Here is a 19,024-nt window from a genome sequence, read left to right on the forward strand (position 1 = left end):
CTTTATATTCTGCATCATCAACGTCTTCTCTTCGACAGCTTGACTTTCTTCATCCAACTGGTTGAGCTGCAAGCCAAAGGAGGTTGTTGAATTCCCCACGTGCATTGGGCAGGTGTAAATTACTGTACCAGTCCCAGACTGCCAAAAAAAAAAAAAGGATCAAGAAGAGAGAGAGAAAGAGAACAAACGAAATATTTGTTCTATACCTTCTCAGCATCGTCTCTTGCCTCCAGCTACTACTTCAATCCTGTTTTAAGATATTGTTGTGGTGTGGAATCCGAATCCCCAACTGTGAAAAAGTGACGTTTTATTACCGTGCTTGACTCATCCGCCTCTGCTTCTGCCCACTTTCGCCTCCCTTTTTTCCTTCCCCTCACCTCTTCTGGGACAGGCAGAAAAAGAAGAGACGGAATTATAATCCCATTTTTCAAAAAAAAAAAAACAAAAACAAAACGGTCTCTGATATCCTGCGAGGATTATCGCCCACCGGCACATATTTCTATCCTATCAATCTCTTTCCTTCTGGCTGCATCCCTGCTGGTGTTTGGCGGGGATGGCTCAGCATTCTGATATCGCACGGTCGGCCATCATGACGTGTGCGTCGACCCCCGAGTCCTCGCGCGCCTCGGCCAACGCCAGCAACGGCGTCACTTCCAATGGGGTGAATAATAAACATAATGATAATCCCGGGAAAGATGCCAGCCTTAAGCCTCCCCCAAAGACTGTTGTCGGAAGAGCGCTAGGGAACGACCTGCATTCCGATGCCCACAAGGGATCGCAGGTGTCCAAGGATGGTGTCGGGTTTGCCCTAACAGACACTCCGATTTCTACCGCACCGCCGTCTCCACAGATGTATGTCCATCACCGTCTCTTATGCTTCTGTTTCTCCTATTTCACCCGAAACCTGGGTCCTATGACTCCTGTCGAGATCTAGATTCCTGCATTTCTCTGGGGTTGATCGACTCGATCGGCGGTTTTCGTCTCGGGTTAAGTCCTACCCCGGATTAATCTTATTCTTATTCTTAATTTGCTATGTTTTGCGGTTTATTGGCCAGTTCCTTTCTGACATCTCCATAGTTCGGCCAGTACTCAGCCAGCCACTCCCAGTCGGGTTCGTGCAACTACTCTCGACATCCCCGGTCTCACCAAGTCCAAGGTCTCTCCCGATGGCCGTATCTCCCAGCGGGATGTCGGTTCCAAGTTGGTCATTGTCATGGTCGGTCTCCCCGCTCGGGGTAAGAGTTACGTGACCAAGAAGCTGTCCCGATACCTCAATTGGTTGCAGCATGATACACATATCTTCAATGTTGGAGAGCGCCGTCGCGTGGCAGCGGGCAAATCTCCGTCCCCGGCCAAGTTCCCTCAGGATAAGAGAACTAGCTCGGTCCATAACGACCTTGTTGACTCTGTGCGGCGCCTGAGCGTCAGCGTTGGCACCATGAACCCGCCTGCTGACAACATTTCGCCTCCCGAGACAGACTCGTCCCTTCCACCGCCGGTTGTGCCCGCCAAGATTCTGGTCAATGGAAAGGAAGAAGAGCCTCCATCAGGTCTGCAGAATGGAAGCACCGTTGTGCCTTCTATTGATGCCGGTCCTCAGGATGAAGAAGCCATTCGCGAGGCGTCTCCGGAGCCCATGGACCAGACCGCAAACTTCTTCGATCCCCAAAACCAGCGTGCTGTAAAGATGAGAGAACAGGTGGCTTTGGACACCCTTGACGAACTCTTGGATTATATTCTCGACGAGGGCGGCAGTGTGGGCATCCTGGATGCGACCAATAGTACGATGGAACGTCGGAAGTCCATTGTCGACCACATCCGCAAGCGTGCTGGACCAGAGCTGGGAATCTTGTTCCTTGAGAGCAGCTGTGTGGATCAAGATCTACTGGAAGCCAACATGCGCTTGAAGCTCTCTGGTCCCGATTACAAGGGCCAAGATCCTGTCACGGCGCTGGAAGATTTCAAGAAGCGAGTGTCTCTTTACGAAAAGTCCTACGTGCCACTTGGCGAGTATGAGGAAAGAAATGGCATGGCATACATTCAAATGATTGACGTGGGGCGTAAGATGGTTTCACACCAAACAAACGGATTCCTATCTTCGCAGGTCGTCTACTATCTCCTTAACTTCAACCTCTCGCCACGCCAAATCTGGATCACGAGACACGGCGAGAGCAAGGATAACCAACTCGGCCGCATCGGAGGCGATTCGGAACTGAGCGAGAATGGCCGCCGATATGGTAAGGCTCTTAATCGGTTTATCGATCACCAACGTCGCCAGTGGGAGTTGTACCAGAGACAAAAGGATCTTTTGCGACACTTCCCACCCCGTCCCGGTGACAGCACCCCTCCGAACCCATCGTACGTTCCCAGGGACCGCCCCCGCAATTTCTGTGTTTGGTCCTCGATGATGCAACGCTCCGTGCAGACCGTCGAGCAGTTTAATGAAGACGAGTACGATGTGAAGCAAATGAAGATGCTGGATGAGCTACACGCAGGAAAAATGGAGGGTATGACTTATGACGAGATCCGCCAGCAGTACCCAGAGGAATACTCTATCCGCAAGAAGAATAAGTTGTTCTACCGCTATCCTGGCCCTGGAGGTGAAGGGTACCTTGACATCATCAACCGTCTTCGAGCCGTGATCATTGAGGTTGAGCGGATGACTGACCATGTCCTCCTGGTCAGTCACCGATCAGTCGCGCGTGTGCTGTTGGCATACTTCCGGGGTCTGAAGCGAGACGAGGTCGCTGATTTGGATGTTCCACTGGGAATGTTGTACATGCTTGAGCCCAAACCTTATGGTGTTGAATTCAAAGCCTACCGCTACAACCCGACCAGCGACTGGTTCGACTATATTCCCGATTATGAAATGCGCCAGGCGACCTATTAGGTGCATACTTGAAGTATTCCTGTTGAGGAAAAGTTCACAACCGCTTGTGCTTGCTTGATTACGACTTGATTATGACTTTTTACCCTCCTTCCTCGACGACTTGATTCTTGCAGCATGTGAATGATCATAATTTACTTTATGGACATTCTCTGATCAACTGTTATTTCCGCCTATTTTTACGACTTTGCATATTTTTGAGGTATCCTTGTATGGCTGTGCTGTGCCGTTTTATTCTTACTCATGTATTAATTACTACCATGAGGCTTCTCGTCTACCTGTTGCGGCTTGTATTTACAATTGGCTTGCATGATACCTTCAATTGTTGGTCGACAGAAGTCCTTCTATTTCTATTTTCGTTGCTTGTGTTCGCATGGTACAGGCGTTTGGTGACATTGCTAAGTTGGGTCATGGATCCTTTTTTCATTGAAACAGACAACCAAAACTTCTGCTGTGGGGAAGAAAAATTTGTCTTGATTACTGTGGTGTGTACCTATTGTTCTTCTGTTATTCGTACATTTGTATCTGTCAAGTCTCAATAGATTGTGACGAGAAGAATAAAAAGACACGTGATTATTATTTTCATTGATCCCGAATGAATGGGTTACTGCCAATTCAAATGCTCTAGTTATTCTGCTTCACCTTCTCAAAGACCTCCAGGAAGACCTCTGGTGCCTCCGCTCCTCCAATGACATACTGGCCTTGTATCGTGAAGTGAGGCACTCCTGTCACCGTCCTTCGTCGAGCACGCTCTGCCTCCTCATCGACCTCCTGGCCGATTTCAGACTCGAGCAGCTTCTCTACCTCTCCACGCTCCAAACCTCCCGCCACTGCTGCCTCTAACAACACTTTGGGATCAGTGATATTTTTTTCCTCCTCAAAGTAGGCCTGGAACAATTTCTCGACGACCCTTGTCTGTATACCACCCACTCCGCCCGTTTCAATGGGTGTCCTCGAAGCACCCTCCTCCCTCTCCTTCTGCCCCGCATACCACAGCAGCCGATGTGAGTCTCTCGTTTCGCCCGATCTCCCGCCAAACTTGAAGGCAATGCCTTCTCCCTCCCCAACGTAAGCTAGTCGCGAGAAGATAGCAGCCGTGCGCTCCGGGCCGAACTTGCGCGCGTAATACTCCTGCTTCTCAATTCCTGGGAAGGCGGATGCTGCGGGGTTCAGGTAGAAGGCGTGCCAGGAGAGGGTGAAGGTATCGGCGGGATTGGCAGCTTTGTAGGCTGTGATGGCACGGGAAAGCCGACGGTAGCCAACGTAGCACCACTGATCTGTTAGATTGGTAGTATAGAGAGATGGGGGTATCCTTACCGGACAGATTGTGTCGGAGATGATCTGGATGGTAAAATTGGTCATGGTGAATATTGCCTTAGACAAGCCACTTGTATTCTGTGAGAAGATGATAGATGAGAGAAGGGGACTGGATGTCACTGCTGATCTTAAAGTCCTGAGTTCATTACGTGATTGCAGAGGTTGATTTGTCAGCGTAGTTGTAGCAGAATCAAATCGAAAATCCCAATTCAATCGTTTCATTTGCTCTCATAGTTTCATGAGATATCCGGAGAATCTGGGGTGATGAAGAAAGAAAAACTGATGCTGATGTCGACACCATCACGGTGATCATCGCCATGACATCATGTGCCCCTCTGGCACCCAAATTGGAAATCTGAGGGAAACCAAGGATTTTCCACGTTGAATCTGTGGTTCACCCCAATGGCGATATTGAAGGCTTTTTTTTATTATGAGGGTTAATTCAGCAAGTCAATTGAAAGGATTTGATATCCCATCCGCATTGAAGTGAATGTTTTTAACTGCATTTTATGTCGTCACGTTAAGCACCTTACCGACATCATCAGGTGACCTACTCGATAATTGCCTTGTTTTCTCTTCGCCCTTAGATATTTGTCTCTCATATTTCTTGATGGCACCCCATTTTCCATATTGCATTCTATGCATTCTACCCCCAGATGATATCTCTGCTTCGTTTTTATGATTCTCTCTGGCCTCCTCTCCATGCCGTCATTCTCAATATCCCACCATCGAGGCTTCCTCTCTTCCCCTCTTTAGCTGGTGCAGCATGGTTTGTGACTCTGGCAGGACTGATTCTAACATGGATCGCCCATGGGACGCCTCAATATCCAGGACAGAGTAACCCCGATGTTGCGTGAGTACTGCTTCTCTCGAATATAGCAGAAAATACGGCGTCATTAATACAGTCTGATCACAGATTCATCTCAGACATCGCATCCTTCCAACTAAAGCCACTCTTTCTTATTGGAACGTCCATAACCGCCGTCTGTTTTGTCATCACCGTAGCTGCGGTCCATGTTGTCCGCTATGAGCCTGGGTTCGCTTTGGTTAGATGTCCTGGGTATAACGAAGACGATATGATTGACAATAATGATAATGGTATAAACGAAACTAACAACAGCAATGATGATGATGACATCGATGAAGAGGATGATAACATCGCCAAAACCCTTCGGGTGATCTCCCTCTTATCCATATTTGCTGCAGGCGTGGCCAGCACAGCTCTCATCTTACTGGCTATCATGGATACATTTCGGTATCATCACGCCCACAAATTCTTTCTTCGAATCTGTTTTGCCGGACTGGCTTTACAGGCAGCAGGCACTGCAATAGTGTATGCAAACGAGGTCGTCGGGTTTGTGTACTTTCTGTATAACGGGGGACGTTGGCAACACAATTGGGGGAATAGGAGTTTAAGAGTAAGAGTCTTGTAAGTCATCATTTTCCCTTTATTCCATTCAAAGTACAGTACAGCTGTATTGATTCTTCAATTAGTGCCTCGTTATCAACAGGCCTGATCCTCTTGGAGGTATTCCTTGGTGCGGCTTTCATCGCCCTTGAAGAGGACCGCTCGTACCGGACTGCTGGTATCCTCGAATGGATCATTGCTTTTCTAGGGACTGGGTATCTATGGCTATTTTGCGGATTTTTTGATAGGTAAGCTGACCGTATATACTGTGATTCTCTTGTTCACTCGCTCCATCAAACACCATCTGATACCTCCACAGAACTAGTTTTGATGGCTATATTGCCAGAATCGTCTCTGAAAACCCATCGCAACCCTCAGATGAAATGGGTACAGATCCTGAGCGCACGCCGTTACTCCAAAATACCACAGCTAGGAAAGATCTACATGCAGTTTAGATTTATGTTATGGTTTCCAGGTTGCACAGCGTAGTTTTGTGGGATATTTCAAGAACTTGATTACCACTCATGGTCTGCAATGCGTATGAGACATTCTCAGCTTGGAAATTTCGACACATCTTTTCCCTTGCAAAGGCACAGCAACAATGATTGATACGTTACACTGTTAGACGGAAATAGAAACATAAACACAAGTATGCACCAAAGCATCATACATCCATCATAATGAGAGTAGGTGCTGGTTGGGTATTGTCAGCCAAAAAAAGTCAGCAGGTAAAAGCCCGCGAACGCCTTGAAGTATGTTTGGGAAAATCCAGGAAATGAATGAGAAAAGCTACTCGTAATTTAGGCTTTCATTATTTTTCTTTCTTGCAAGATTGTCATCATTGCAGTTGGTTCATTGAAAATCTTATGGAGCCTGTTTCACCAACTGCCACGAGGTTTGGTTCTCAACAGGCGCAGCCGAATAGATGGAGCTGTCAGATGAATATGGGTAGGGGTGATTCTGGCGGATCTTTTCAAGAGTAGAAGAGTACTGGATGGAGTTAGCTAGCTGCCAATAGAAATCGGTTCAAAATTCCTAGTACTCACTTTAAATGCAAAGTTCAGCACGAGAGCTACAGCCAAACCAATGCACACGACCATGGGTCCGAACATGTTGTCGAGATCACGCCCGCTTCTCTGTCGGATAAGGTTGGCCCGCTTCTCATACATGTACCATCCCCATCCAGCAGAAAAGACGGCAAAGAAAGTGTAGACGACGGAAAGGGCACGAGCTATGCCGTTGTGCTTCCCCGCTGCATTATAGAGAGCCAGGGACAGAGACGAGAGCAGAACAGTGACATGCATCCATTTGATCAAGGTTCGCTGGTTGGCGAGCCATACCTTGCTTTCAACACGCACAGGGCCAGAGTCCTTGATCCATGTTCCCGGGTCTCGCACACCCGGCGGTAACACCATCGCCCCACGGTGTGTGCGACTGCGCTTTGAGGTGGAAAATGATGGGAAAAGAGCTCCTAGACGAGACATGGCCGGCGTTTGCTCTTGCTCGGCAGGCAATTCGGCTTCCTCCTGGGGCTGGGGCTGGGGCTGGGGTTCAGGCTCAGGGCCGGTAACCGACAATCGAGGAGGCCGTTGTTGTACGACGTGGGAGGCTCTCCGCACCCGTGACGGAGAGCCTACATCGGAGTACCTGGCGATTCGAGATTCTGCCAGGGGCTTTCTACTTGGGCTACCTTTTCCGCCCAGGAAGCTTCCAACTGCAATGTCATCTTCTGCTCGCTTGGCCAATCTTTCTTGCTCCTCGTGGAATGCAGTCTCAGGATCCCGCCGAATGTCACTGTCGAGCTCACCAAGCCAGAAAGGAAACGAATTGACATTGTCTTCGAAAAGTTGCGCGATTCCATGGACAAATTTGGAAAAGCGAGGAGCCTCTTTAACCAGGTGAGAAAACATAAGGTCATTTACCCACTCGGCGTTGTGCGCACTTCCCCTGAGTTTGACTTCAAGTAAAGCATGAGGGAAGCGGGAGATCTCTCCGGTTCTGATGGCGTTGAATGGATACACCATGCCGGCCTCATCAAGCTCGGTGCGATGCCATTCATTTGGGTCGCGGCAAGGGCGTTCCTGATCAAGCGAGTCTTCTCTAATCAATGCGAGATTGGTGTCAAGGGAAATCCGGATGCGATCATCGCCAGGAATCTGGAATGCAGTGCGGGTGTAGTTGGCCCGAACCATCGGCTGCAAATTGTGCTCCTTGATAAATGACTGGAGCTCTTCCACGTCTTTTTTCAGAGACTCTGCCTGCTCCGACTCACCATTTCCCATGCCTTCCATTCGATGGACCTGTTTGTCAAGTCGATATTCTCCCTTGAGAAACTCTTGGACGTGCTTCTGTTTGAGTTGCACCTTGACCTCTCTGCTTCGATCATCATCAGTCACGACCTTCTTCTCTAAGAAGATTGCGGGCTTGTCCTTTAGATTTCCGGTCCAACGTAATCGCAGAGATCCAGCCTCGGGAGCCTTGGCTACCTTCTGATTGTAAAGTTCGAATTTAGGGTTGTCAAAATATAGAGAGGTGATAGCGGGGTCCTCAAGAAGGGTCTGCAATTCCTTTGAAGTCCCAGGATTATAGATGAGCACGGGCAGTTGTCGCAGAATGTAAGTCTTGACTTCGAGAACATTGTCGGAATGGACCCAGAACTTAAACGAGGAGTATACATCTTCACCGAATCGAGGCTCTCCGTCATTTTTGGGCTCGACAACGCCACGGCTAAGGATTTCGCGAACAAACGAATACATCACCGAAAGTCGGCGTACCAGAGGCGAGTAGTCCTCCGAGTTGAATGGCAGTTGCGACAGACGCACTTGGAGAAGTGGCCTGACACGGTACCGGGTGCCACGCTTGCGGTCATGTTTCTTCGCAGCCTTGAGAAAGCCGGTGAAGTTTATACGGCTATATTTCTCCAGCTCGCTGACTTCCTTTGTAATACTATCTAGTTCCTGAAGGACTTCTGAAGCAATAGCCTTCTTCTCTTCATCATCCGTTGTAGGTGTCTGTTGCTGCTGCTCAGCAGGCGCCAATGACCGCAACTTCGCCTCACAAGTCGAGGTACGTTCTCGGAGCTGTCGAGAGGTTTCGACCTGAAAAGCATTGACGTTGTCTAGCTGAACGTTGAGCAGCTCCTGCACAAACGCCTCCTCATCCTGATCGGTCCATTGTGAGTCCTCCGAATCGCTAGCATCTTTGGTGACGTCGTCCTCCCGTAGCAGGACCTTGAGCTTATGATAATCGATATATTTCCCGCTCCAAGGAGAATAGATTGAATTTCGTAAAGTTTTGCCGAAACGCATGATTGCTCGATCGATGGTGGCTCACCGGACTTGATGATATTGGTGGATGAGATCGTCCAGGTTAATAGAGGTCTGTAGGTAGTTTGTAGAAGGTAGGCGGGAAAAGCGGAGCAAAGGAAGGGGTTCAATTGCACACGACAGAGAACGAGAACAAAACGAACATCGTTCCCACGAAATAATCCGAGGACTTTTTAGGATGGAGGGGCAGGACAGAAATATTAATTTTTAAATTTACGCTCTATCTAAGAACCCTGCCGTTGCCCAATCCTCTTATGTTATCATGAGGTCGGTTAGACGCACGTGCTGAGCTCACTGGCTATCGTCCAATCGGAAGCCGCCGAAGACATACATATTCGGAGCGGAGTAACTATCCACTTTTTAGCTCGACTGTCGCAGTATTACGGACAATATATATAATACAACGGTATTGTATCAAAATATACAGATTGGGTGTGTTATAGACGCTAATGCTAGGCTACCTAGTACTAATATAGTATAGCTCAGGATGTTCTAAAGCGCCGCGGTGCATGCAAAGCCATGAATTCTAATCCAAACACCACGCCAAACTGTCTTTCCTATCATTATTACCCCAGAGCTGCTCTGTACAAATTGAATACTACTGCTTTTAGCGACAATTGCCTTTGATCCATCTGTAAAATTAACATCTTGTTGTCAGTGAGGTCATTGATGAATTGTCTCAGAATGGAGTCATTAAACCCAGAGTTGCCAGTGTCCAAGTCCCTGCATAATGTCTTGATAGACCTCTCCCAACGCCCATATCCTCATGTCCCAAACCCACCATCTTGCAAGAAACGTGCCTCTGTGGCCCTGATCCTTCGAGTTCGCCCGACGTACGGTCATTCGCCGAGTTCTCCGCTCCCACCCCGAGACCAGGCCTCTTCCACGAAGGAGCGGTTGGATAATTTCTTCTCCCAGTCATGGGTTCAACATGGTGATCCGGAAACTCTGTTTATCAAACGATCCTCGCGCGTGGGGGACCGTTGGAACGGCCATGTCGCTCTTCCTGGAGGAAAGCGAGACCCCGAGGATGCAGATGACAAAGCTGCTGCGATTAGGGAGGCGTCTGAGGAAATCGGACTAGATCTGACGACGGACGACTTTATCTATGTAGGAAACTTGCCAGAGCGAGTTGTCACTACAAGCTGGGGCACTGTACCGTATGATGGCTGCCAATTCTTTCTCTTCAGGATGGAAATACTAACCGGTTTGTTTGAAGATTGATGGTCCTTTGTCCTTTTATTTTTCTGTCGACCAGTAGCGACTCTCCGACTCTAAACTTACAACCTACTGAGGTTGCTTCAACCCATTGGGTGTCTCTCAGAGCTCTCTTATCGTCATCGTCCCGCACAATAGAATATGTCGACATGTCTCAGCGCTTCGCGAGAAGAGGAGGCTTCATCACCCGTCTTGCATGTCGGTCTATCCTGGGATTCATGCAATTCTGTGCAATCCGGCTGAAACCGACCGAAAGTTTACATTGCAGTACAATCCCGGGATTCGTCTCTGGGGATGACCAATCGCACGGTTTTATATCGCGGTGTAAAACGTGGTGCTTGGGAAATCAAGCAGACTCGGGTGATCAGAATCGTCCTCTGCTGCTCTGGGGACTTACACTTGGCATTTTAGCCGACTTCTTAGATATGCTGCCCCCTCACACTGCTGTGCAGCTGTGGAAATACCCTACATTTACCCCTCCAGATTTGCGACTGATCGTGAGCATCCTGACCTACCAACTGCGTAAACGCAATATGCTCAATGTCAAGTCGGGAAGGCGACCCAGCAATACGGCAGTGGACAGCCAGACCGCTGCACTACCTGTTACGGAGGCAGCGGATTCAAAGCATAATCACAACGAGGTGGGCATCGGAGGACTTGGGGTTGGCAGATATTATGGGCCTTCGGACGAAGGTCCGGATGGAAGCTCATATGCAGTTGGCATCATGCTCCGGGGATACTATGATCGGCTTCGGGTTGCCATATGCATTTTCCTTGCATGGCGAATCGGTTTGGGGTCGATGGCGGCAGTGTATGCCTGGAGATTTCTCCGACGTCGATAGGTGGTATAAATTTGTTCGATAATTACGTATTCTATCTGGTAAATATTTATAATACAACCTATATTCTATCATTAGGTTGTGACCGTCTTTTTACATATAATTTAGATTATTTAGATCTATCAACTCTGAGACGCCTAGGTATCAACGGACCAGTGCCATGTTTATGTAACGTAATGCAAATACGCCAAGCGCCTCGGCATACAGAATGGATCCATCCATACCGGGCGGTGTAAAACATGTAATTTACTCCAAACAGGACGGCGGGAGCTTATCCCCGGAAGCTTGGAATAACAGTCGATGATCAACAGACCTTCGGCAGCCCAGAACATCTTTCCTCTCCCCTCCTGTATCTTCTAGGATATTCTGATATCCCTGGCTTCTTCAGTGACAATCATGGTGGCTACCCAGAAACTCTACCCTCGCGCAACAGTCAAGCGCATTGTCAAAGCCCACTCGAATCGAAACGTGAGCAAGAACGCCGATATTCTGGTGAGCTATCCCCTTCTCGATGTGGTAATTTGACCAATTGTGGTTGTTAACTTATGGTGATTTTTTGTGTTGATAGATTTTCCTTGACTATATGCTTTTCATGCAGGAGTGAGTTTTGACGCACCTTCCAGCTACCTTGGTCTTGGTGGATCGATCAATGCCGACCATTCGAGTTTGATACAATAGTGAGAGAACGGAGAATATCTGACGAGATACCTATCATTTTGCAGATTAATGCGCGAATCGTCAATCCGCTCGCGAAAGGCAGGCGAAAAGAATATCTCTGCGAATTCTGTCCGAAAAGTCACTGAGGTATGACGGTCTATACTCCAATACTTTAAAATTAGCATTGATTTGACTAATGCCTTTCTTTGGCTTCTAGGGAACACTGCGAAAATTCAAGGGTTAATCGAAAGACCCTCCGCTCCGCCTTCATTCGTATATTGGCCGTGTTTGTGGGATGTGCGCTGGACCTACAAGGGCGTTTGACTGGAAGAAACTGTTACTGTGCGATTATTGTTCTTGTTTGATGTTAGGTCCCATCTATCTTGGTTGGGGGGAAATAGTTTGAGGGCGTTATTTGAGTCTTATGATACCAAGCCGAAGCATCATGCTTCCAAATACATACATATTTAGTTAGTATTTGATACTTGAAACTGTCCCTGCTGGTAAATGACAGCTAGCATGGAAATTGAGTGCTGTAGTCCCCAATGCGACAACTGTTTGGACGCAGTTTCTGCCTGGCTGGGTTCTTTGTTTGGATTGATCGACTGCAATACGCGACAAAGCGGGCTTGGGGTTCGGGAGAGTTCCACCCGCATCTTCGACTGTCTTCTCTTCCCCAGCTCTCTGCCTCATCTTCAACTTCTGTTCTCCTCAACACTTTCCTCTCTATTTTCCTTCTTCTTCCTTTCCCCCATCAACCCCCATCTTCTTTATTTAACCTCTCATTCAGACAGTACTGTATCCCAGTTAAAGTCTTTCCTTTCCCCTCTAAGAGAACAGGATCCAACCATCTTTTCGTCCACCTTCGCATTATCACAACATATCATGGCTGCCGCTCCTGTCACCAGCAAGCCGCAGGCTCAACCTGAGTCCGCCCCAGAGAAGCAAAAGCAGGCGCATTCCTCTAATGCTTCCAATGCCTCAAAGGCAGATGCGGCTCAAGTGACAGCAAACAGCTTGGACAACCTCGACAACCCCCAATTCAAGGAACTCCAGAGGTAAGAAAACAGAAGAAAAAACCACGGCAATCAAATAGACATACAAATTGGAATGCTCTGGATTTTTTTTCCTTTCTCTTATTTGATATTTAGTTGGGCTCTGGACGTGGGGCTGATTTTGTGTTCTCATAGGAGCTTGCGCAATGCTTTGAAGAAGCTGGTAAGTCATCATTATCAAGGATGCTGATATCTGCTCGTTCTCCAGCTAACAAAAAACTTTCTCTTGTACAGAACGCGACCGTTAAAGTTGATGCCATCATCGCTGAGAATCCTGGAAAATCGCTGGATGAGTTGGTTGCGGAGAAGAAGATCAACAACGATCAAAAGGCTCAGGCACTGAAGAAGCCTTCTCTGCAAGCCGCTGTTACTCAGATTGAGGAGCAGATCTCCCACTTCAAGGAGTTTGCCGCTCATTATGAGGACCGCCTGGCCAGCCAGAAGACCGATTTGGAGAAGGCCCACAAGGAAGAGTTGAATGCTTTGCGGGAGAAGTCCGTTGCTGAGGCTGCTGAGGCTAGTAAGAAGGAATTCGAGAAGCGATTGCTCACTTTGAGCAAGTTTCTCTGCGCTGCCGCAGCTATGAGGCGCTCAGGTGATGAGACTTCCAACGAGAGCCGCGGCTTCGAGGGTGTTTTATACCAGGTCTACGGTGGCTCCCTGGAAGCTGTTGGCTTCATGTCGAAGCTTATCGATGGAGTGGATGAGAAGATCGTCGGCGTTGAGGGTGAGGCGCTTGATATTACCTGTAAGGAAGCCACCTCTGCAGTACAATTATATATTTGGGTTGCTAACAGCTTTCTACAGATGGCAAGGTGAAGCAGATCTCTGAAGGGTACGCCCCGACCTCCGAGGAAGTGACTACGGAAGCAGCTCCCGCATCGGACCCTACTTTGGCCAATGCGGGTTACACCGAGCTTCAGGATAGCACCTTAGCAGCTGCCGACCCTGCTGCGAGCCAACAGCCCACAGCTGCTGCTGAGGCCACCCAGTCCGAGCAGGTGCCTCCGCCCGCTCAAACCCTCGTATCTGACGCCGCGAACCCAGTGGCAGAGGCGACTTGGATCTCCAATGCGGATGCGTCTCACCCGTCTTCTGCGACTGCCGAAGGCTGGGTGGAAGTGCCCCGCGACCCAGCTGAGACGGATACTGGCCTACAGGCGACCCCCGCAGCCGTTGAGACCGACTTGAAGAACAACTCTATTCCAGCTCAGACTTCCGAGAATGGACAGGTCCGCAAGGAAGGTGTTGACGGTTTCGAGCCTGTGGTGCACCACCAGAGACAGCCCAGTGGACGTGGACGCGGCGGTGGTGGACGTGGACGCGGACGAGGTGAGTTCCGTGGTCGGGGACGCGGTGACTTCAGAGGCCGTGGCAGGGGCGGACGTGGCGGACGTGGCCGTGGTGGACCCAATGGTGCTCCAGCCGCTGCAACCCCCGCTGCAGGAACCCAGTAGTGGATCTACTGTTTGGGTCGGGGATGGTTCGTTGTCAGAAAGTCGATGTCGACCGATTTCGAACTCTTAAGGCTTTCCGCCTCGCGTTGCCTTGAACGAACTACTTCTTGACACTGCCTCTTGGCCTTTTCTTGTCATTTTTCATTTCCCGGCCGTCTTGGTCTTCATCTCTTGCCATTGTTCAGCTCATTGGGTTGGCGGTGTTATGGTTCACGAATACAACGAATCTCGAAATGCTTACAAGGGACACGAGCTGCGACTGCAAATATGTGGAAGCACACTATCTGCACTTTTTTCTTTGTTTCATATCTTTTTATTGGATGGCATCCAGAAAAAGTTCCGGATTGTACATGTCCTATGGTTATTGAGCGTGCATATTATGGATCTTCTAATATCTTCCCCCTTTCTTTTTTTTTCTTAATCTTTTTTGCTCACCTGGCCTCTATTACAATTCTCCTGTATTCTACTTGATGTTTTCTTCTCTTCTAACTTAATATTGTTGGCCTAAGGGAGGGCAAGGATTGGGGCATTTAGCATGGTGAAATGGGGACTGGGACTCATGATGCTGGGATAATGGGAGGAAGCATGGCTTGCAAGTCAAGGCGTTGTTCATTGCATGCAAGGCGGTTAGTTTAATGAGATTATGGCATGGAACGCCGTCTGATGTTGATATCTGTAACCCATCATTTCTATGTCGTAGCTGTATATACACATATGTCAACATTGTAATATGAGCACAATCATACAGCGCCTCATTAGATTTATGATTCTCAGAAAACACAGGAGTTATGCACCACTTGTGCATGCTGATGTCAGAATTACCTCTATGGATTGTACAGTTACCAGAGGGATTCATCTATCATCCTTCAACCTCCCCGCTTCAAATCCACATCTTTTTACATTCACCATCGTTGTGAAGTTACGCAATCATCATCAACCATGGATGAAACGCCTCTGAATGTTCCTGAAATCCTCGCAAACGTGCTGCAATATGTCGACTCTAAGACCTTAGTCGCTGCCGCCCAAGTCAACTCCATGTGGGCGAACGAGGCAACCAACGTACGTTCTGGTTTGACTTTTCTTGGTTTAAACATACTAAAGCTGATGGATGTTCATCTAAGTGGATTTGGCGAGGAGGATACCGCATATCATTCGACTCTTTATCAACTCCACTCCAGAGACTGTCTGATTGCTCCCAAGAACGACGAGATTGGTAGGTTGATCGGCCATAGTTGAGTCATCTCCTTGCCAACCTTCGCTGTCCCAACAGGTACACGAAAAAGATTCGTTGTTTAGATCTTGAAATTGAATATGATGAATCAAATCTACTCTCGATTCCTCTTTTGCTGAAGCAGAGGCAGTTCGCTTTTGCAAACGCTCGGTCTGTCATTGTCGATCTTGGGAGTGAGAACATGAATGAGAAAGATATGGTTCAGTTTCTGTCGCCCAGTCTTCTCTGTTTGGAACTTTATGGTGGCTATTATACCCGATGGTTTCTAGAACAAGTCAAGGTAATCCAGAGCGTATGGGATCTGAGTTCCATGTTTGCTCATGCTCTTGATAGATAAAATCTCCTCTGCTTCAACTTTGGCTTGTTGATAATCGTTTGATAGAGGAAGAAGAATCATCTGATGCCCTGACTGCCGACGACTTTTTGGATTTTCTCACAAGCATGACATCAATCAAGCACCTAGAGTTAAACCTGGGATGGGAGCCGATACTTGACGAAAGGGTCATGCAGCACATAATGCTGCGTCCAAACCTCGAGGTGCTGAATCTTGGTTACTATGTGCCTCTGGACTGGCGGATAATCATGCAAGTGCAGGATGAATACCCTAGTGACCATATCTTTCCTGTGCTGCGGTACCTGGAAATAAATGCAGAAGAAAAAGCTTTGCGGCTACTTCTATCTACATTGCGATTTCTTCAAGGAGTCTCAATAACACAGATCAAAACTGCCTTGAGTCTACATCATATACTAGGCACCTTATCCTCCTGCACGCGACTTGAAGAAATTACTTTTGACAGTGAACGTATAACATCCGTCTCAAAGGAGGAGCTTCTTAATCTAGCTTCCGGATGCCCTTTAATTCGCAGATTGGAGCTGGGTGGCAGTTGTCGATCTGATAACATTACGGATGAACTGATAGAGACGCTTACATCTAAATGGAAGCATCTAGAGGTCTTTTGCGTTTCATTCTCCGGGAAATTAACCACCAAGTCACTGATATCTTTTGCCCGCCATTGCCCTCACATGTACGAGCTAGATTTTATGGCCGACCTGGAACTGATGGATCTTGTTGATGAGCCCGAGGCACATTTCCCTTGTTTATCCGAATTTGGACTGGGATCCATTACCACGTCGCCTTTGGAATCTGTCCAAAGCATCACCAGTTTACGGGATCAAATAATAAAGCTATTGGATGATAGGTTTCCTGAGCTGTGCTCATTTTCTTTTAACCTTGCAGCTGACAACGCCCACTGTGCCGATTTCGTACACCAGATTCGTCGGCATTTGAGGGACACACGACCAGAAAACCTTCGTAAACGACCATCGCCGATATCTCAGAAGCTAACAAGGGGTTTGTTAGAACCGATTCCTGGTAGTAGATACAATCCTTTAACCTAAGACTGTTATTGAGGCAGTCAGGCATTCTTCGCGGTTCAGAATTTCACACTCAGACACAGGATATATGCCTCAGCACCACCGCGTTTCATCTGCTATCAATCCAAAAGCCCTTCTTAAAATAGCCACATTTTCTCAGGGGCCATATCAAAACCTGCCGTAAGCCTATTTTATATTTAGACCTGAGCACTCGATCTAATCTAATCAGATAGTATGTATTTCCCAATACGGCCATAGGGCTTAGGGTTATGACATAACGCGCTGACTGTGCCAGGGGGCCCTTTTGGGGGTCTGGAATAAATTGCATTAATAACTGCCTGTCCTCATCGGAAGAATCGCCATGACCTGATTTTTGTAATCTTTCTTCTGTCTGGCTTCTTGTCCTTTTGTCCATCTTCGTCTTCAATTCCACATGTTGGACTAATTCCATTCCTTTACCCTCTTATTTGGCTTCATCTCTCCCAACCTTGACAGATCATGGCGCTGGCTGGAGATCAGCGGAGGCAGATCCTCAAGGTTCTTATGACATCGCTTCTCTTGGATTTGGTATGGAACTCAAATGCGTTTGTTTTCCATTGTTCTACTGACTTTTTTTGCTGCTAGATATCCTTCACTTTCATTCTTCCGTTGTTTCCCTCTCTACTTTCTTTCTACCGAAACCAAGATCCCGCCCCCAACTCTCTTTTGAACCGGGTTTTCCACTATCTGAACGCATATAAGAATTCCTTTGCTGGATCAATCGATTCTCGCTACGATATTGTTCTCCTCGGGGGCGCGTTGGGGTCGCTATTTTCCTTTCTCCAGGCCATTGCCGCTCCCTTCATCGGCCGTCTTTCTGACAAACATGGTCGCAAAACGGCTCTCCTCTGCTCGATGGCTGGCAACACCCTCAGTGTCGCTCTTTGGGTTGCGGCAACGGACTTTCGCACTTTCCTTGCCAGTCGCATTGTGGGTGGCTTGAGTGAGGGCAATGTTCAGCTGGCCAATGCCATCGCCACGGATATCAGCGATGAGAGCCAACGAGGATCAACCATGGCGCTTGTAGGCGCTTGTTTTAGCATTGCTTTTACTTGTGGGCCGGCGCTGGGAGCCGCGCTGTCGAACATCACCACCGTTGCTGCGAATCCGTTTGCGACTGCTGCGGGGGTTTCTCTCCTCCTTATCGTCGTGGAGACAGTGTACCTGTATTTCTGTCTTCCAGAGACACACCCCCGTCTCACCAAGCTTAGACATTCGAAGCCGACCGAGGCTGCGGCTTCAGAAAACATCAATAACACCTCTTCTACTGCTAAGACCCCCGCTCCACGGAGACATACCAACAAGCCGAGCTTGCTCAACTTCCTCCACCTGCTTTTCCTCCTTCCATTTTCGGGCCTGGAGTTCTCCCTCCCCTTCCTCACTGCGACATTTTATGCCGGAAATAAGGCCAGTCCTTCCGCATTGAATGGTCGTCTGTTGTCGATGATGGGTTTAATCGCATCTTTGCTTCAGGGCACTGTCGTCCGCCGCTTGCCACCTCTCGTGACCGTCCGCGCCGGTGTCGTGGCCTGCGCAATCGCATTCTTCTTACTGGCGCGTGTGCAGTCTATCGCGGGACTATATGGTGCTGGTGGTCTTTTGGCCATCACAAGCGCGACAGTGGTGACGGGCTTGAACAGCCTGGGTAGCTTTGAGGCACAGGAAGGCGAGCGTGGCGCCGTTCTGGGCCGCTTGAGAAGCTGGGGCCAGGTAGGACGAGCGGCAGGCCCGCTTTTGTTCTGTTCGCTTTTCTGGTGGGCTGGGCGCGAAATCGCCTATACTACTGGTGGCTTTGCTATGCTGGTTGTCTGTGTGGGAGTCTTTACGACTTTGAAGTCGCCTCCTATCCAGACGGCCCCCAAAGCCAAGAAGGACAGCTAAACACTTTCACATCCGGTCTGGTCTGTACATCATGTTTTGAATCATTTGGGCCTGTGGCTGGCAATGTGTTTTCAAGTCGAATGTATCTTAAATGTCTTCGTCCTAAGTTGGACTTTGTACTGTATATATGTACCAATAGATTTGACAACACTCTTTTGGAGCCCAGTACAGAGTAGAAAATATGTAAGTCTGCATAATCAAAATGACACATAAAACATGGAATATACTAGTACAAGATGGTTCTTTGAAGTTAGACGACATTCTCCTGATGAACCACATGCTTCTATCATGTTTTAATATCAGGAAGACTGCGCATATAGTGATTATATAGTACA

The 19,024-nt window shown here is 48.3% G+C and overlaps 10 protein-coding genes across 10 annotated transcripts; 8 read left to right on the forward strand and 2 right to left on the reverse strand.

The window, feature by feature from the left end:
* Positions 1-553: 553 nt before the first annotated feature.
* Positions 554-2,890, forward strand: ASPWEDRAFT_51676 (6-phosphofructo-2-kinase PFK26; the record flags this gene model as incomplete). Its single annotated transcript, XM_040837635.1, has 2 exons — positions 554-852; positions 1,078-2,890. 2 exons carry the CDS (start codon positions 554-556, stop codon positions 2,888-2,890), a joined length of 2,112 nt encoding a protein of 703 aa, XP_040689367.1.
* Positions 2,891-3,511: 621 nt separating this feature from the next.
* Positions 3,512-4,249, reverse strand: ASPWEDRAFT_112199 (DsbA family oxidoreductase; the record flags this gene model as incomplete). The annotated part of the gene is made up of 2 exons (XM_040828310.1): positions 3,512-4,159; positions 4,205-4,249. 2 exons carry the CDS (start codon positions 4,247-4,249, stop codon positions 3,512-3,514), a joined length of 693 nt encoding a protein of 230 aa, XP_040689368.1.
* A 611-nt stretch (positions 4,250-4,860) lies between these two features.
* ASPWEDRAFT_111076 (uncharacterized protein) lies at positions 4,861-5,864 on the forward strand (the record flags this gene model as incomplete). The annotated part of the gene is made up of 3 exons (XM_040828221.1): positions 4,861-5,057; positions 5,121-5,633; positions 5,699-5,864. 3 exons carry the CDS (start codon positions 4,861-4,863, stop codon positions 5,862-5,864), a joined length of 876 nt encoding a protein of 291 aa, XP_040689369.1.
* A 612-nt stretch (positions 5,865-6,476) lies between these two features.
* Positions 6,477-8,920, reverse strand: ASPWEDRAFT_110169 (SPX domain protein; the record flags this gene model as incomplete). The annotated part of the gene is made up of 2 exons (XM_040828150.1): positions 6,477-6,602; positions 6,659-8,920. The coding sequence occupies 2 exons, from the start codon at positions 8,918-8,920 to the stop codon at positions 6,477-6,479; spliced, it is 2,388 nt and encodes a 795-aa protein (XP_040689370.1).
* Positions 8,921-9,622: 702 nt separating this feature from the next.
* Positions 9,623-10,998, forward strand: ASPWEDRAFT_51679 (NUDIX hydrolase; the record flags this gene model as incomplete). The annotated part of the gene is made up of 2 exons (XM_040837636.1): positions 9,623-10,098; positions 10,158-10,998. 2 exons carry the CDS (start codon positions 9,623-9,625, stop codon positions 10,996-10,998), a joined length of 1,317 nt encoding a protein of 438 aa, XP_040689371.1.
* A 295-nt stretch (positions 10,999-11,293) lies between these two features.
* ASPWEDRAFT_40928 (uncharacterized protein) lies at positions 11,294-12,280 on the forward strand. The gene is made up of 4 exons (XM_040835426.1): positions 11,294-11,487; positions 11,564-11,595; positions 11,718-11,799; positions 11,870-12,280. The coding sequence occupies exons 1-4, from the start codon at positions 11,392-11,394 to the stop codon at positions 11,894-11,896; spliced, it is 237 nt and encodes a 78-aa protein (XP_040689372.1). The 5' UTR covers positions 11,294-11,391; the 3' UTR covers positions 11,897-12,280.
* Positions 12,281-12,537: 257 nt separating this feature from the next.
* Positions 12,538-14,164, forward strand: ASPWEDRAFT_172497 (uncharacterized protein; the record flags this gene model as incomplete). Its single annotated transcript, XM_040830939.1, has 4 exons — positions 12,538-12,710; positions 12,843-12,870; positions 12,942-13,455; positions 13,515-14,164. The coding sequence occupies 4 exons, from the start codon at positions 12,538-12,540 to the stop codon at positions 14,162-14,164; spliced, it is 1,365 nt and encodes a 454-aa protein (XP_040689373.1).
* Positions 14,165-14,267: 103 nt separating this feature from the next.
* ASPWEDRAFT_521360 (uncharacterized protein) lies at positions 14,268-14,620 on the forward strand. The gene has a single exon (XM_040837711.1). The coding sequence runs from the start codon at positions 14,370-14,372 to the stop codon at positions 14,583-14,585; it is 216 nt and encodes a 71-aa protein (XP_040689374.1). The 5' UTR covers positions 14,268-14,369; the 3' UTR covers positions 14,586-14,620.
* Positions 14,621-15,042: 422 nt separating this feature from the next.
* ASPWEDRAFT_69007 (uncharacterized protein) lies at positions 15,043-16,866 on the forward strand. Its single transcript, XM_040839006.1, has 4 exons — positions 15,043-15,223; positions 15,286-15,377; positions 15,435-15,675; positions 15,729-16,866. The coding sequence occupies exons 1-4, from the start codon at positions 15,104-15,106 to the stop codon at positions 16,791-16,793; spliced, it is 1,518 nt and encodes a 505-aa protein (XP_040689375.1). The 5' UTR covers positions 15,043-15,103; the 3' UTR covers positions 16,794-16,866.
* A 133-nt stretch (positions 16,867-16,999) lies between these two features.
* On the forward strand, positions 17,000-18,924 carry ASPWEDRAFT_521489 (putative tetracycline transporter). Its single transcript, XM_040837712.1, has 3 exons — positions 17,000-17,001; positions 17,065-17,336; positions 17,394-18,924. The coding sequence occupies exons 2-3, from the start codon at positions 17,268-17,270 to the stop codon at positions 18,687-18,689; spliced, it is 1,365 nt and encodes a 454-aa protein (XP_040689376.1). The 5' UTR covers positions 17,000-17,001; positions 17,065-17,267; the 3' UTR covers positions 18,690-18,924.
* The last annotated feature ends 100 nt before the right edge of the window (positions 18,925-19,024 follow it).

The sequence above is a fragment of the Aspergillus wentii genome, assembly GCF_001890725.1.
Source record: "Aspergillus wentii DTO 134E9 unplaced genomic scaffold ASPWEscaffold_4, whole genome shotgun sequence".
Classification (NCBI taxonomy): Eukaryota; Fungi; Ascomycota; class Eurotiomycetes; order Eurotiales; family Aspergillaceae; genus Aspergillus; species Aspergillus wentii.

What these genes read in the sequence shown, in the direction of transcription:
- ASPWEDRAFT_40928 (XM_040835426.1), top strand. Translation starts at nt 11,392, where the DNA reads ATGGTGGCTACCCAGAAACTCTACCCTCGCGCAACAGTCAAGCGCATT. An exon ending in GCAAGAACGCCGATATTCTG is followed by an intron (nt 11,488 to 11,563) that starts GTGAGCTATCCC and finishes TTGTGTTGATAG; the next exon opens with ATTTTCCTTGACTATATGCT. An exon ending in CTGTCCGAAAAGTCACTGAG is followed by an intron (nt 11,800 to 11,869) that starts GTATGACGGTCT and finishes TTTGGCTTCTAG; the next exon opens with GGAACACTGCGAAAATTCAA.
- ASPWEDRAFT_521360 (XM_040837711.1), top strand. Translation starts at nt 14,370, where the DNA reads ATGGTTCACGAATACAACGAATCTCGAAATGCTTACAAGGGACACGAG.
- ASPWEDRAFT_69007 (XM_040839006.1), top strand. Translation starts at nt 15,104, where the DNA reads ATGGATGAAACGCCTCTGAATGTTCCTGAAATCCTCGCAAACGTGCTG. An exon ending in GGGCGAACGAGGCAACCAAC is followed by an intron (nt 15,224 to 15,285) that starts GTACGTTCTGGT and finishes TGTTCATCTAAG; the next exon opens with TGGATTTGGCGAGGAGGATA. An exon ending in GGTTTCTAGAACAAGTCAAG is followed by an intron (nt 15,676 to 15,728) that starts GTAATCCAGAGC and finishes TGCTCTTGATAG; the next exon opens with ATAAAATCTCCTCTGCTTCA.
- ASPWEDRAFT_521489 (XM_040837712.1), top strand. Translation starts at nt 17,268, where the DNA reads ATGGCGCTGGCTGGAGATCAGCGGAGGCAGATCCTCAAGGTTCTTATG. An exon ending in CATCGCTTCTCTTGGATTTG is followed by an intron (nt 17,337 to 17,393) that starts GTATGGAACTCA and finishes TTTTGCTGCTAG; the next exon opens with ATATCCTTCACTTTCATTCT.